Genomic DNA, 15,184 nt, shown 5'->3' on the forward strand with positions numbered 1-15,184 from the left:
CTGACATTATATCGCCCTAGAGTGGGGTCTCCGCCCTTTAGCACAAGGAGAAGTGTTGGTATTATAAATATAAATGCTCTTTTTAGGATGTTTTCCCATGTAAAATGTAGGAAACTTCTTTTTTCAAGGGCGGGGGGAGAAATTCTGAAAGAAAAGTTTCACTACCAGAAAGTGAAGTGAGACTATTTCAGGATCATCTTTAAGGAGTGATACACGTAAATGCTTTCTTGTTCACAAGTTTTATCCACTCTGCATGTACATTGGTACTTCCTCTTCACGATCACAGAGTCAACAGAAGTGCTGATGGCCCTCTCCATCAGCAAGACATCCCATTCACAGACAAAGTCTTCAGTCTCTCTGGCTCTTCATCTATCCCAGCTACAAGGAGGCCTGCTCCTTCATTTCCTGCTGAATGAAACACATCCAACAGCATGACATGGCTAGCTAGCCCACAGCTGGAAAGGAACTTCTCACCAATATTCAACTAATCCCACTCAGATTTTTCTTATTTGCCGTCTTTCATATTGGCAAATCCAAGAAACAAATTAAACCACCAACCTATTAACAACAAATATCTGAAATCTGTTCATTCCTACTATACAAAATATATGGAGTTGCCCAAATAGTAACTTATCATAGCTCAAAGTGTACTAAGTGTGACAGATATTGCAATCCCATGCAGTATTTTGCAGGACATTGTAGTAAATTTACAAATCGTTTATGCATGATTGTGTTCTACTCCTACAGAAACTAAGAATAGTGGGTGGTGATTTAGTGGAGTCACTGAGACTAAACTTTAGAAAAGTACTGGCCCCATGGTGGTTTGCATATCCTGGTTTATGATGAGTTTTCCAGAGACTAAGAGACAAAGAAATGGCTTTTGGTATAAAAGGATGAGCTTGAACCAACACTGGGTTTCTTTCTGATTCAGCAAATGGACAGGAGCTTCTCTCCATGGGGAACCCCCAACCCTTGTGAAAGGATTGGAATGATTTTGGTCTACAAGGGTCCCTGGGTGACTCCTGGTGTGTTTAAATCTGTGTATTGTTTTTATTATGTTTTGACTGTAATGCTTTTACCTTAATAATAAAGGTGCTTGCTTAGCAAGAGCTGTGTGATAATTTCTAATTGCTGTCAATATACCGTTCATAGCCCTCAGAGGGAAAGCAAAGCACAGGTGTTGGCTTTTAGACATACTGGCTAGCTCGTGATATCACAGTGTCAGGTGGGGGAGCTATGCAGCCTTAAAACCCCTTGGTCAGAAGGCAGTGGTACAAGGGTCCCTGCCCAGACACACGTGGCAGCTGGAAATGCGATACCCAACTGGGAACTCCTGGAGCGGACCATGGGGGGTGGGGGTGGGGGGAGAAGAATACAGATGATGTTCCCCTGAAACTGTGACACTAAGAATTTACACATAAAAGATTAATTTATCCTAATGAAAAGACTGAGTGATCCCAAATTCCATATTTCCCTTTATCAGTCTGTGTGTGTAGCTGTGCATTTCAAACCCAATAACTGTAAGTCAAAAATGCTGTTAGTAAAAGGAAATTAAAAGACACAAGAGACAAAACATGTAGTTAAGCAAATTGCAATTTAAAAAGACTCGTACTTCTCCTGTTATATCAGAAAAATGGTCTTCTTTGTGGCACTATTCAGAGTTATTCCTGAAACGTAAATATTTCTGATCAAAGAATCCATTCCCATGGTGCTTTACGCATATTTCCTCACCTGCCATTGAAGAGAAGAATAAGGTTCTGGACAGCTACAACAGTGGAATTCTCATTCTGTCCTGTAACAAGGTGCCTGTCCAGAACTACGTGTACAGCATCTGGCTTGCTGGCTGAATCAGAGAAAAATATTCAAATACTGATGTCAGTGGACACTGCTTCATAATTTCGATTTCACACATCCAATGAGACTGCAGTACAGAGGTTAACTATTTCAAATAGACATAGTGTTTGGTGACTAACTGATATGCCGAGCTGTTTACAAGGTAGAGATAAACCTGACCTACCATCAAAGCTTCCTGAGGATTTCAACAAGAATTCCCTGCATGGAATGATTGTCAGATTGGCCCTTTATTTGTACCAGTCCTCTATCAAGTTCCCTATGTATTTCACGAGGCTATCCTGGGAAACAAATTTTGAAGTGCATTTCTTTAACTTCCATTCACCCATGCAATGCATTATAAATACCCCTCATGTAAGAAACCAAGGTTAGCAATCACTGCCTTACAAAGAGCCTGCAATGATACAGATTTTCTGTCCAGTGAAAATACCCTGATATACTGGTATTCATTAGTAACATGTTGGTATTTCACCAACCACTTTGGTCTTTTGTCCTTGATCAAACTTTTTAAAGTACTATTTTATGAAATTCCATTAACCTGTCATTCTTTGTCTGTATTCCACCCCCTACCTGACAACTGATGATGATAATCCAAATGCGTGGATAGGAATAAATGGCTTATCTCGGAACATACTCCTCCTGCTGCTCAATCCACTCAGTAAAAGCTTCAGCCAAATCTGTATGACATCACAAGTAATCACCATGGAAGTGACTGTGACATCAGATGCTGGAATATCATTACTGAACTAATCTGGAAGAGGCAGCTAATTAGAAAGGGGAAAGCTGCTATTTAAACACACAAAAAGCTTGATTAGCAGCAGCAATGGAAAAAAAAATAACCATATTGTACATGGCAGTTCAAAGAGACATTGGCATCTCTTTTTTTCTTGTTAAAGAGTGCACGCAGTGTTTGTTCTTTAAGGGTCTGTCACTGTTTCCATTATAAATCCCTTTTGTACAATTTCTAACTCAGCTGTTTCAACTGCATCAGCCCAAAGCTTGGCAGTTTTGTTTACAAATAAACCCAGTGGCTTAAATATTGTGGGTTTCTCAATTATTTTTCATGTATAGAGTTCAAAAAATTATACCTCTCTCTCTCCTGCTTCTTCCCTAGTTTCGGATACCAAAGGTGAATGTGACAGATGCTTAATTGTAACAGAGGACTGGAACCTTCTACAGCATATTATTTCATTCTCCCCATGGATCTTGGGTATAACAATAAATATGGCATATTCAGCAAAATGAAACACTCTTCTGAGCCTTCAGCAATAACGAAGCAGAATTACAGCATTCAAGATAGAGTGGCAGACTCAGCTCAGAATTTTGTGTGTTAATGCATTTTGGTGCTCACAAATTACAGAAGTTGAGGCTTTGCAACTGAAAGTCAAATTGTTACACTGCAATTCACAAAAACATATTACTTGGAAAAAAGACTATATTATTTAATGATAAACTGATTTGGTATTTTGTTCAAAGACAGCCCACAAGCAATAAATCAAAACAGTCAATAAACCAATTTTATGCATAACTAAGCTTGAATAATGTAAACTGGACCCAAGATCAGAGGTGTGTTAATACGGCTGTGTAGGTGGATGCTATGGTACTAACTTTCCTGTGCAGTCACATAGGGCTCTGTCACAATCCAGCCTGCTAGATATTATTACTAACGTTGGTAAGTAATTTGGATTTTAAAACATTTTTAACTTTCCAGGGTCTTTTAGCATGTGTTGCATTGTAATTTAACAGAGTGTAACAGAGCACATTCTGCAATGGTCCTTCTCACATGTGTGGCAAAGGAATAAAAGCTATTTCACCACCACCAATCATTCATAAGACATGAAGGGCTAACAATCAGAAAGTGACGTACCACTAAAGGTAGCTCCAGAATCTTTCACAAAGTCCTCCACAATAATGGACAAACTGGCAAAACTGGGCTGCCTTATCAGCTCATACACAGAGGGCTGAAAAACAGGAGAATGAGATAAGTCTGCTTAGCTTTTACCTAAGATAGATCCAAGCAAAACCAATGAGGAAAATATTCTGTCACAATCTATTCTTCTACCCACTTCCTTCTTCCAAAAATTTTAATAAAAACATGCAACTGAAGTTATTTTTGGAGTACTTAAAAAAACCCCCAAAATATCCAATTTCCTACAGATATCCAAATTAGGGCGCAAACTGGAAATTCTCATGGGAGTCAATCTCAGTCTGCATAGGAAGGTTAAGCACACAAGTACCTCATAGTGGCACTAACAGTACATGACTAAGAATTTGGGGCTTCTATTTTAGGATTTGGTGCTGGTACCATCTGAGAACCTCACACTTAATTAGAATAGCAAAGCAATGTCCCTAGAGGATGTCCTGGGTTTTTCTGCTCTTCTCCCTTTCTCTGATTCTGCAGTCTCTGCAAATCTTAAATAATGAGAGGTGAAAACAGTCTTCCAGTGTCAGGGAAAGAGTAGAACATCATGCCCAGAAACCAGGAGAGAAGCTTCTGAGAAAACAATAGTTGACTGAGAACTGCATTATACCAATGCACCCTCAAGCTCTCTAATTATAAATATAATTCCACTTAATTAAATTTCCAATCGATTACTTTCAAGTTGTTTTGCAATAATGGTAACAGCAAGCTCTCTCTGATAAAAGTTTGTTACTTGACCTCCATCAGCATTAAATCCAGCATAATCACCTACATGAAGAGATAAGCAAAGCTTTGTACCCACAAAGCATGGTAAGTCGGACTGGAATTACAGACTCTGTTTTGTAAAAAGCTAGAAATGCTTGGGGCCATTTTATAGCTACAGTGAAATTCTCCACTAGGATGTTTAGCTGGGATTCTGTAATTCTGGCTAAAAGGCATTGAACACCACCTCATGATTTGTAACACCACAAAGCCTGGTGCTATTCCAATCTGACACATTGTACATTACATCTGCTTGCTTACTCACACGGATAAGTTAGTTTTCCTATCATTTTGTATCTTAATGGAACCCACATGAGAATATTTTTGAAACCTAGAACTTCATAAAGTTAAAACAAATACACCACACTAACGAGAAAGTAACCCACTATGGGCAGGCAGGTATATTAACAATTCTCAAACCATGACATTGGGGGTCACAGAACCAATCCAAGACCTCAGTGCAAATGTGAGAAAAATTACCTTTCAAATAAAACACAGCCTGACCTTCAGTTCCTTATTCACACTCAACCATTCATGCATACAAAATCATCACACAAGACATTTTTTCTTAAATGAAAAACCTAGATTATTGGACAAGCCCTTTTGCCCTGTCCCATGAGCGATCTACCTTCTGTTAGCTACTGCTGTGGCACTTTTACCTGCAGTGCTGGCTAAAGGGATGTAAAAAGATAGCTCTCCACTGTGCTGCTTTTGGGGTCCGCCCATTCAACCATGATATAAAGGAACTTCCCACTTCTCCATTCACACAAGAGCATGATACAGACAACTAATTTAACAGCAGAAAATATATGCCTGAATCCAGTAAACAACATGCAAGAGATTAAGCCCACTGAAATGTCACCTAGTCGTGATCTCCATACCGCAGAGCCCAGTTACTTGGATTCCGTGCAGGACACGGTGTTTGTGTCTGATTGCACATTTCAGTGTACAACTGCATCATCAATTTAAACAAATCTGCATCTTTAATGACCATAACTAGGCCACAATGCACATATTATATTAAAAGTATCAGCATACGCTGTGATATCAAATATATATATGCACAAGGAGTCTGTGTTACACCTTCTGTGGAAACCATAACTTTAAATTTCCTGACTCTGTGTGTAAATTTTCAACTACAAAAGTTGCATTAAGAATGTTTATTATGCATTTTATTGATAAATGAGTATAGATCCTGCATAAATCCGTGACAGTCTGTGGGTGATCTGAGACATTACAGACTAGCGGCACAACAGGATAAGAGATCAATAGCAGCAGCCTGAGTTTGAATTTCTTTTAGTTTGTACAAATAGCTCTTTTCTGAGTTAGATTCCTTTAACATTTAAAAATCATTCACAGAAATAAAATTCACAAGCAGTGTTATGGCACCAAATTGAATAACCATAGTATCTAGGGACATTTAAAGCCATGAACGATCAGCCAGACACACTATGGCAAATTTGTTTAGAGGTTTTATCACCTTCATTTGGTATTTATAAAATACTGAGACTGACAGCACTCACCAGAACAAGGCTGAATTACAGCAGAGCCCTCATATGCAGTCTTGGGCCCCTACACAGCTCATCATTCTGGCCTACAGCACCCTTTGCCAATGACAGTCCTTCAGCTCCTGAGTAACAAGTTGTTGAACTTATCAGATTGATTATTTTGATTTGGACCAAAGTCTCTTAAGACCTATGACGACGCCAAAATCCCTGGCACTACCACACTGAATTACACTGCCCCACGCACAGTGAAATCCTCACTTTGGGAGGAGTTTGCTTCACGGTACCTACCCCTGTCAGGCTGTATCCCTGAAATACCCAGGATTTATCCTCATTTGTGGCACAACATAAAGCAGCAACTCCATGTCCCACAGCACAAATAGGCTCTAAAAAACAAATAGATTTAAGAAATTAATTTAATTATAAATACCCTGAAAGTTACAACAGCCAAAATAATATCCTTTAAGTTACTGTATATTACCTTTCTGAAAATAATGTTATGAGACATTGTTTGCATTGACTCTGGCTTTACTGTTTTCTCTGTGCACCAATTTACAAGATTAGGGCCCAATCCTTCAGAGTTACACATGTGCTTAACATAGGTAGTTCCAACAGGACTATTCACGCTCAAGTGCTTAAATTAAAGTACACATGCGATTCTTTGCAGGATCAGGATCTTATTGAAGAGGACTCTAGAATATTGTGTAACTGGCTATGAACTAAGAGTTCCATCTGACTCACAGGGAGCATCACTCCAGTTTTGGACATTGGTAAGGCAGAGGAATTCTCTTCTCTCTCTCAAAAGATCTTATTTTTAATCTCTTTCCACAAGGAAGGTTTTGTTATTTTTTAAAGTTCTGATGCTGCTGCACTCTTCCAGTTGTGTAAATAATTTGAAGTTTGCTAGCTACATCACCACTTCTTCCATTACAATGCCTACAAGTGTTCACTGCAAGATAAATAGACTTTTGTATGGACCAGCAATGAAGTAATGAATTAAGTACAGACTCTGGATTTTATTAAAACAAAATAAAGATCCCCAATAGGGTTTACCTACTGTTCTCATTGCTGAAGTGCTGCAATATCCTAGCTAGGTATCCACTGTTTGCAAGGTCAGTCAAAGCCCCAGGACAGTTAGGAATCAACAGGGCATGGTATCTAGCACCTAGTCAGGAAGAGAGAATAATACAAGTTTGGACTATAAACATTAACGGGCAAAAGTATCTGAGCATGATTTCTTTTCAAAATTTATTTGACAAAGCAAAAAATACTCCACAAAAGAAGTCAGTCACATACTACAATATGTAAAAAAACAAACCAAAGAAATTAAATAAAAATAAAATATCTATTATAAAGTCCAGCGCTCAGGAAGGAGAAAGCTATATTGTGGTATATAGGCCTACAAAGATCAGAAGCTTCTAAAGAGATATTCCTAACAAGCCAAAGATTTACCATTCTTCCTTCTACTATAGCAGAAGCCCTTTAATCGACCCCACAGTTAACAGTATGCCTAGTTTAGTATACCCTTTCTCCAGGGGCAAATGTATCTCACCAAAATATTGGCTTTTTATCAGTCTAACATTTTGACTGCTTGCTCATGACATGCTAGGAAAAACATTAAGATGCAAAAAAAACCCCACCCACCTCTGTTTAAGAGCGAGAATTTTTTAGCACAACTTTGATTCAATCAAGGGAAAGGTTTCAGAGTAGCAGCCGTGTTAGTCTGTATTCGCAAAAAGAAAAGGAGGACTTGTGGCACCTTAGAGACTAACCAATTTATTAGAGCATAAGCTTTCGTGAGCTAGTGAGCTGTAGCTCACGAAAGCTTATGCTCTAATAAATTGGTTAGTCTCTAAGGTGCCACAAATCAAGGGAAAGACATCTCAAGCCTAATGCTTCTTCCCAATCTCTACTAGGCAGTAGAGGCCCACTGCAGTACCTAGACAGGCCCCATATCTTGGCTGAAATGCATGGCAAAATCCATGATAAGAAAGACAAATTCAAGCTCCTGGTCCTCATTTCCAACAAGGCTCTGCCCCATCTCACTTCTTCCCTACATCAGTTCCTCAGTCTGACTTTACAGCCCCTCATGCTCCTTCCACAGTGTATGAGCTTCTCTTCTTATTGATCCTTTTGACTTCTTTGCCCACTCCTGACTTTACACCTTCTTTCATGAACAACCCTATCATTTAGCATACGATAAGCCTTTTCCCACTCTTCCTTACTAAATTTTCTCAAGACCCAGTTCATCTAGCTACAACACACTCAATAATTTTCCTGTATTCTACTGGATTGCATCCACATGCCTTGCTATTGTAAGTGCTTGGGGGAAGGTCCTCTGTTAGGCATATTCTGCCTGAACAGTGCTCAGTACACACATCAATAAAAACAGAAGAAAATACATTTTATAGTTGCATCTCGTCCTGTAGTTTGTGTCTCAGTGATTACTTACGCAGTCTGTTTGGAACAGATGATGCAGCTTCTCCAGGAAACTATAAGGGGGAATAGCCTGAGCAATTAGGGTGGGAAGATAACAGTGATGCCCATTATGCATACAGACAGACTCCAAAAACATTACTTTTTTTGCTCTCCTCTTCCCAAAGATTTAACAGTCAGAAGCATTTGTTTTCACAATATAGAGGGGAAGACATGTAAGATACTCACCATCAATTGACTCCAACTTGGCAGGATTTGCATAAGATTTCATACGGAAGTCCTGTATCCAACGCATGTTGCTCTCATTCACATCAACAAAGTCAATTAACTTCCCCTAGTTGAATCATTGTTCAAAGACAGTGATTAATCTCAGTGCACAGTTTTTTGTCTAGTTTGTTTCTAAGTGTGGACTTTCTTTCTTTCTTTCTTTTTTTTTTTTTTTAACATGGACTTTAGTGCTCATTGCAACCAAAAGTTCTTTCTTTGTTCACAGAAAAGGTATTTCTCTCTCCAAGATGACTTAATCCTGAAATCAAGAAGCCATATCTAACAGGAGGTCTATACTCAGAGGTGAAAGTAGGCCGGTATCGTATACCGGTAAGAAGCCGATACCGGCCTGTACGCAGCCACGGCAGCGCTTTAACATCGCTGCCCCTTTTGCCCCCGTCAGCGGCCCTGCCGGTAGGGACCCTACCAGCAGGGTCACCAATGGGAGGTGAGGGGAGGAGTGGGAAGAGGCAAAAGGGGCAGCTGCCCCAGGACCGGTGATTTAAAAGGTCCCAGAGCTCCCAATCACCGCCGCCGCTACCGTAGCAGCGGCTGGAGCCCCAGGTGGCACAGCCCAGATGGGCTAGCTGTGGGAGGCTGACCCCCAGCCCTGCCTCTTCTGCCTGAGGCTCCACCCCTTCCATGGGCCCAGCAACGGGCCTCTGTACTGGTAAGAATTTAATACTACTTTCACCCCTGTCTAAACTACCTTCGTTGGAACAGATGTATCTGTCAGGAGTGCTATGCCAGCAAAAGCCTCTAGTGTAGACATGTTTTTGCCAGTATTGTTTATTTTGCTCAGGGTGGCTGAAATAAGCTATACTGGCAAAACCTGGTATACTGGCAAAGTATTATTAGTGTAGACCTGGCCTCTATTTGAGAAGAGGATATTTCATCTTCCAGGGCCAAGTTAATCCCTGGCCTTTTAGAGGCACAAATTAGAGCACTGTTTAGTGCCAAACTGTGAGGCAGATTTATGTGACCTGTTAGAAATGAACTTGTTTCAGTAATAAAATGGTAATAATTTTCAGTCACTTCTGTCATGGACAGGATTTTAACTGGTGATCCAGAGACAAAGGCCTCTCCCAGTACTATGTCTGTATATTTGTCAATTTGACAAATTATGTGAATTTTTCCATGAAAAGTCTTTTTCACTCTATTCTGCCTATTACAGAACAAAAACTCTTCCATGAATTTCTACACAATTGGGTCTTTTTAATTTTTGTAGTGAGTCATGTTTATATGCTTTTAAAACTATTGGAAAATTATGTTTAAACCACAATTGTACATGTTGCATTTGTTTGTTGTGAGGAAGCCACAACAAGCAACTAGATTTAACAACTACTAATCTCTCAAAAGTGATGTCAGAAATTTGAATTCCAGTCTGTTAGAAACAGAGAAAACATCAAACATTTGTCAGATGGTAATTTTGAAGCTGTTAGCCTGCAGTAAATTTGAACTACTGACCCAGAGGTGAGCAGATTTACTTCCTAGTATCAACCTCCTGATGTATGTAGTTATCCATTTTGATGTATTTTACGGTAAACCCATCTAGAAATTTCTGAAAAACTTGCTAATCAAAATAAGTTATATGAATACAAAATTTTTAAATAAGCCCAAAGGACATTACATAAGGCTCAACTATCCACTCCAGGTTTTGCCTGATGAGCAAGGTAAACATAGCACAGGGATGGAACAGTATTGGGGAAAGTGTCCCTTTAGTTTAATATTAATCAGTTCTGTGTTATTAGTTTTTATACATGCATTTAGAGATAGTTGGATCAGCACATTTTATTTTGGTTTAATTGTTTGTATCTGAGGCAATAAGACAAAAATCTCAGTGCAGAATGAAAGTGAGTCATTTTCTTTCTAACTTTGCAGGAAAGCAACTTTTCATTGTTTGCAACTGAACGGAAGTGTTACATTGGTACTTTTTTGCCACACTAAATGTAAAAGTTGCTTATTTGTCCTTTTATGATCCATTTGAGTGGGTACTTTGCAATCAATCATATGCATGTTTGTTTTTCCAATAATTCACACAACTGAGCTAGGGAAATATTAGACTGAATATCAAAACTTAAGGCCTTGCTCCTGTGCAGGCATACACAATGTTTTTATTAAAGGTTTTAACACCTTAAATGAAAGTGAAGAATCTTTAATGAAGACGTCCTTTAACTTCAATGACGAACATGGTCAAAGTGTTAGCAAAAACCACAAAGGGTCAGATTTTCTGTAGGAATTCCAATCGCTCTGCGCCATCTAGAAAACAGCCAGATCTGACAACTGAGAATTCCTCTGTTGCACAGGAACTGTCAGCTGGTGCAAACCTGGTATACCTGCCTCCTATGCTAAACACAAACAAAAACACACACTCACTCACTCCTGTCGCCCCAGGATAGGGACAGAAGCAGAGGAGCATAGCCAGAGCTGGTTATCATATGGCTATACCCAGCTGGGTTAGTAAACACAGTGGACTGTTGCCAGGTAATGCAAGTTAGAGCTGCCGTTGCTCTAAGTTACACCAGGACAGGCACAGTTCAACCCTGAGAATCAGGGAGATGCAACAGGCTCCCTGAGGGCTTCCCCTGGCTGTATTAAGCAGAAACTAGGTGCAGCAGAGAATCTGGGTCAAACAGTTTTTTAAAGTTTGATAAAAACCCCTTCCCATTTCTATTGCTCAATTTTTACTATCTTGATTCTTATGATGTCATCATTTTCCTAGTTCTCTAGTCAGAATCTTCCAGAGCAGGAAAGACCAAAATGTCATACGCAAAACAAGCAACAAAAGATTTTGATGGGGTTTTTTGAGGGGATGAGAAGGGGAGAAGGAAGTTGACTTTTCAAACCTCCCTTATACAACATAAAGAAGCAAAAGAGAACACAATCTCCATGTTTTTTTCCCTTTGTAAATCCCCTTTAAAATTCTTGCAGTATTTCAGGAAACATCCTTTAGAACAGCGGTGGACAAACTTTTTGGCTCAAGGGCCACATCTGGGTATGGAAATTGTATGGCAAGCCATGAATGCTTGTGAAACTGGGGACTGGGGTGCGGAAGGGGGTGAGGGCTACAGTTGGCGATGCGGGCTCCAGGGTGGGGCTGGGGCGTACAGGAGGGTGCTCCAAGCTGGGGCAGAGGGGGTCAGAGGACAGGAGGGGGATCAGGGCTGGGGCAGAGGGTTGGAGCACAGGAGGGAGTCAGGGGTGCAGGATCCAGGTGGCGCTTACCTCAAGCAGCTCCCAGAAGCAGTGGCATGTCCCCCCTCTGACTCCTATGCGGAGACGTGGCAAAGCAGCTCTGTGCACTGCCCCGTCCGCAGGTGCCACCCCTGCAGCTTCCATTGGCCGTGGTTCCCAGCCATGCATAGGCACCACAGGGGGGACATGCCGCTGCTTTCAGCGGCAGCATGGAGAGGGGCAAGCCCCCAACCCTGCTCCCTGGCTGAAGCAGGGCAAGCCCTGGACTCTGCTTCCCAGCTGGAGCTCAAGGGCCAGATTAAAATGTCCAGAGGGCCGGATGCAGCCCCCGGGCCGTAGTTTGCCCACCCCACTTTAGAACGTAAAAATCAAAAGGACTTTATAATTATTATTAAATAAGAACTGCAATACAGAATCTCTTCAAGTGTACCAGCATAGACCCCAACCCTACAAACACTTATGCATAGGTTTACCTCTATGCACATGAGTATTCTCAGTGAAGTTAAGCATGTATGTAAGAGTTTAAAGATCAAGGGCCTTCATCTGTAAAGATTATTAGAATTCTCTCAACGAAGGGTTACCATACTTTTTCATTATTACTAGTTTATACATTAATGCAGAACTGGTTGTTTTCAGATCATCATAGTATGTACTGATGTCAATTCCTGTTCTCTCACACTTACCCCTGGAGTGGCAACTTGTAGATTAAAAGCAGCACTAGCCAGTGTAAAAGAATGAAGAAAGGATTGGGCAGACACACCTGGAAAACAGAGTTGGACAACTTAAAGAAAGAATCATCATACCTTAAACCCAGCTACACTGTACATATTTCACCAACTAGTATTAAATGAATCTTCGGGTCACTTAAAAGCTCCCATGGCCTAGGGGCATTTTTAAAAACACAAGGAGAAATACTCACAAAGATAATGCATCATACTTTCACACACTATATTTGATGTTAGTATTCTAATAAAGCATTACATTTTCTAACGCTGTTGAGAAACAGGAACAGTACAGGCAGAGTCAGTGTTCAAGGAATTAGAGAGAGCAGCAAAATCCGAAGTCCCAAACCAATGAAAAATTAGTTGAAACAGTCTCCAAAAAAGGAACAGCACTGACTGTGCCATCTTCAGAAATTTCTAAAAGAATGACTCCCTGGCATCTGACGTAGCACGATAAAGAACTATGGGAAAGGATCATGCCTGTACACGTATCTCTAATTATAGAAATCTTAAGTTCTGCTCAGAGCCAGTTCTAGACAGTGAGGTATTTTTACAATCTGCATCAGCACAGTAGCTGAGCCTTTCACAAACTTTAATGAACTCAGGTATATCTCACCTTCAGAGAGGTTCCAATAAGCTTCTTTCACAGAGTAAAACAATGAGGAGTCCTTGTGGCACTTTAGAGACTAACAAAATTATTTGAGCATAAGCTTTCGTAGGCTAAAACCCACTTCATCAGATGCATGAAGTGAAAAATACAGTAGGTAGGTATAAATATACAGCAAGTGAAAAGATGGGTGTTGCCTTACCAAGTGGGGGGGTCAGTACTATCGAGGCCAATTGAATCAGGGTGGACCCGGTCATACAGCACGTCTGACCCAGCCAATTATTGAACCCATCTCATGAGCCTTATTTCAGCACCTGAACTACCAAACCAACCTTCCTCTGAAGCATTAGCGTCGTTCCTGTCTGTCTTCTGCTGGAAGCGATTCATACAAATCGCTCTCCAACCAGCCTGCGTGGGCAAGCTCAGTTTGCCAGCCAGGTCTGCCACCCAGCATCTTCATTTACTCCTGGACAGCCTGGATCCCCTCATGAACACAAGGTGGGGGGCTCGGGGGCTGGCCCGGCCCCCGCCGCTGCCCCCGCCCCCATCCCAGCGCAGCGCGGGGCCAGCGAGCGCCGCGGGCTCCCCCTGGGCAAGTACCCCACGGGCCACACTCGCCAGCGGCCTGAAGGCGGTTTCCGGGCTGGGAAGGAGGCGGCAGAGCCGGGCCCCGGCCCTCGCAGCAGGGCGCCCCTGCTCCGGCCGATCCCGCGGTCACCGCGCTGCGACGGGCGCGGCCAAGGCGGGCGGGCCAGAGGCGGGTCCCGCGGCGGGGCTGAAGGAGGCCGGGGCAGAGAAAGCCGGCGTCGGGGCGGCCCCCCTCCCTCCGCAGGGGCGGCCCAGCTCCCGGTCCCCTTCCGGGGCCGCGGCGCGGGGGCCCAGTGGGGCAGGGGCGGCCCGGGCCGCGACTCACCCCCGGAGGCCGCGCTGGCGATGATGAGGCAGGCGGGCTTGCCGGGCCGCTCCGACATGGCGCTGGCGGGGCCCGGCGGCGGCGGCTGCCTCCTCATACGGACGGCCCCGGGCGACGGCCCCAGTGACGGTTGCCGGGCCGCACCGCGCAGGCGCCGCGGCGGCGGCACCCGTTCGGGGAGGGGGAGGGGGAGGGGCCTCGCTCGGCTCCGCACGGCTGTTCCCGCCCCCGTCAGCGCCCGGGCCCACGGGGCAAAGGGGCGGGGCCGAGAGGGGGTGTCATTGGCCAGGCGGGAGGGAGACAAGAGGGTGTCATTGGCAGGGTTTTGTGGGGCTTGGGCAGGGGGAGCTGTGGCCTAAGGTGTGGGGGCCATACAAAGGCGGGAGCCCCCTTGGCATAGTGAGCCCCACTCACAATGGACGTGTCACAGCCGCTCCTCACGCAAGGGAACCTTTACTCACACTCACTCACACACACATGCCCCGTACATCACTACACAGCTCTGGTTCAGCCCCAGAGCAGGGGCAGCCGGTGCGCTCAGGGGCTGGGGTCCTGGGGGGACGGGACAAAAACCCAGTGATCATGTAATTAATGAGGACAGGAGCCTAACGCAAACCCGCTAGGGGACAAAATTAAGGCTGCACAACGATAATCTTCATTTTGGCAGGTTTCAGAGTAGCAGCCGTGTTAGTCTGTATCCGCAAAAAGAAAAGGAGGATTTGTGGCACCTTAGAGACTAACCAATTTATAAATTTGTTAGTCTCTAAGGTGCCACAAGTACTCCTTAATTTTCGCATTTCCCAACTTCAGGGGCTTGATTTTGCAAATTTAATGTTCTTTTTAAGTGGGGCTGTTCTTGTTTTGTTTGTTATGTAATTTCCTAGGTTTTAAAAAAGCAAAGTGAAAAAACAGTAACTCCACCCTGTAGAATCCACGCCCCATGGATCCTTGTCCCAGTCTCCCCCCAGCTGCCCTTTCTGGGCCTCTTGTTCCAGTCCTTCCACA

At 42.9% G+C, this 15,184-nt stretch overlaps 1 protein-coding gene across 2 annotated transcripts; it reads right to left on the minus strand.

Annotated features, from left to right (window-relative positions):
- Positions 1 to 223: 223 nt before the first annotated feature.
- GATD1 (glutamine amidotransferase class 1 domain containing 1) lies at positions 224 to 14,340 on the minus strand. 2 transcript variants are annotated; one of them, XM_084629851.1, is made up of 8 exons: positions 14,180 to 14,340; positions 12,621 to 12,697; positions 8,704 to 8,809; positions 7,097 to 7,204; positions 6,331 to 6,425; positions 3,719 to 3,812; positions 1,732 to 1,843; positions 224 to 408 (listed from the first exon to the last, which is right to left on the minus strand). In XM_084629851.1, exons 1-8 carry the CDS (start codon positions 14,274 to 14,276, stop codon positions 399 to 401), a joined length of 699 nt encoding a protein of 232 aa, XP_084485977.1. In that variant the 5' UTR covers positions 14,277 to 14,340; the 3' UTR covers positions 224 to 398. The 2 variants fall into 2 exon arrangements, with proteins under 2 accessions (XP_084485977.1, XP_084485978.1); XM_084629852.1 differs by lacking the exon at positions 14,180 to 14,340 and adding an exon at positions 13,599 to 13,736.
- Between the last annotated feature and the right edge of the window lie 844 nt (positions 14,341 to 15,184).

The sequence above is a fragment of the Lepidochelys olivacea genome, assembly GCF_965140295.1.
Source record: "Lepidochelys olivacea isolate rLepOli2 genome assembly, chromosome: 6".
In the NCBI taxonomy this organism is placed as follows: domain Eukaryota; kingdom Metazoa; phylum Chordata; order Testudines; family Cheloniidae; genus Lepidochelys; species Lepidochelys olivacea.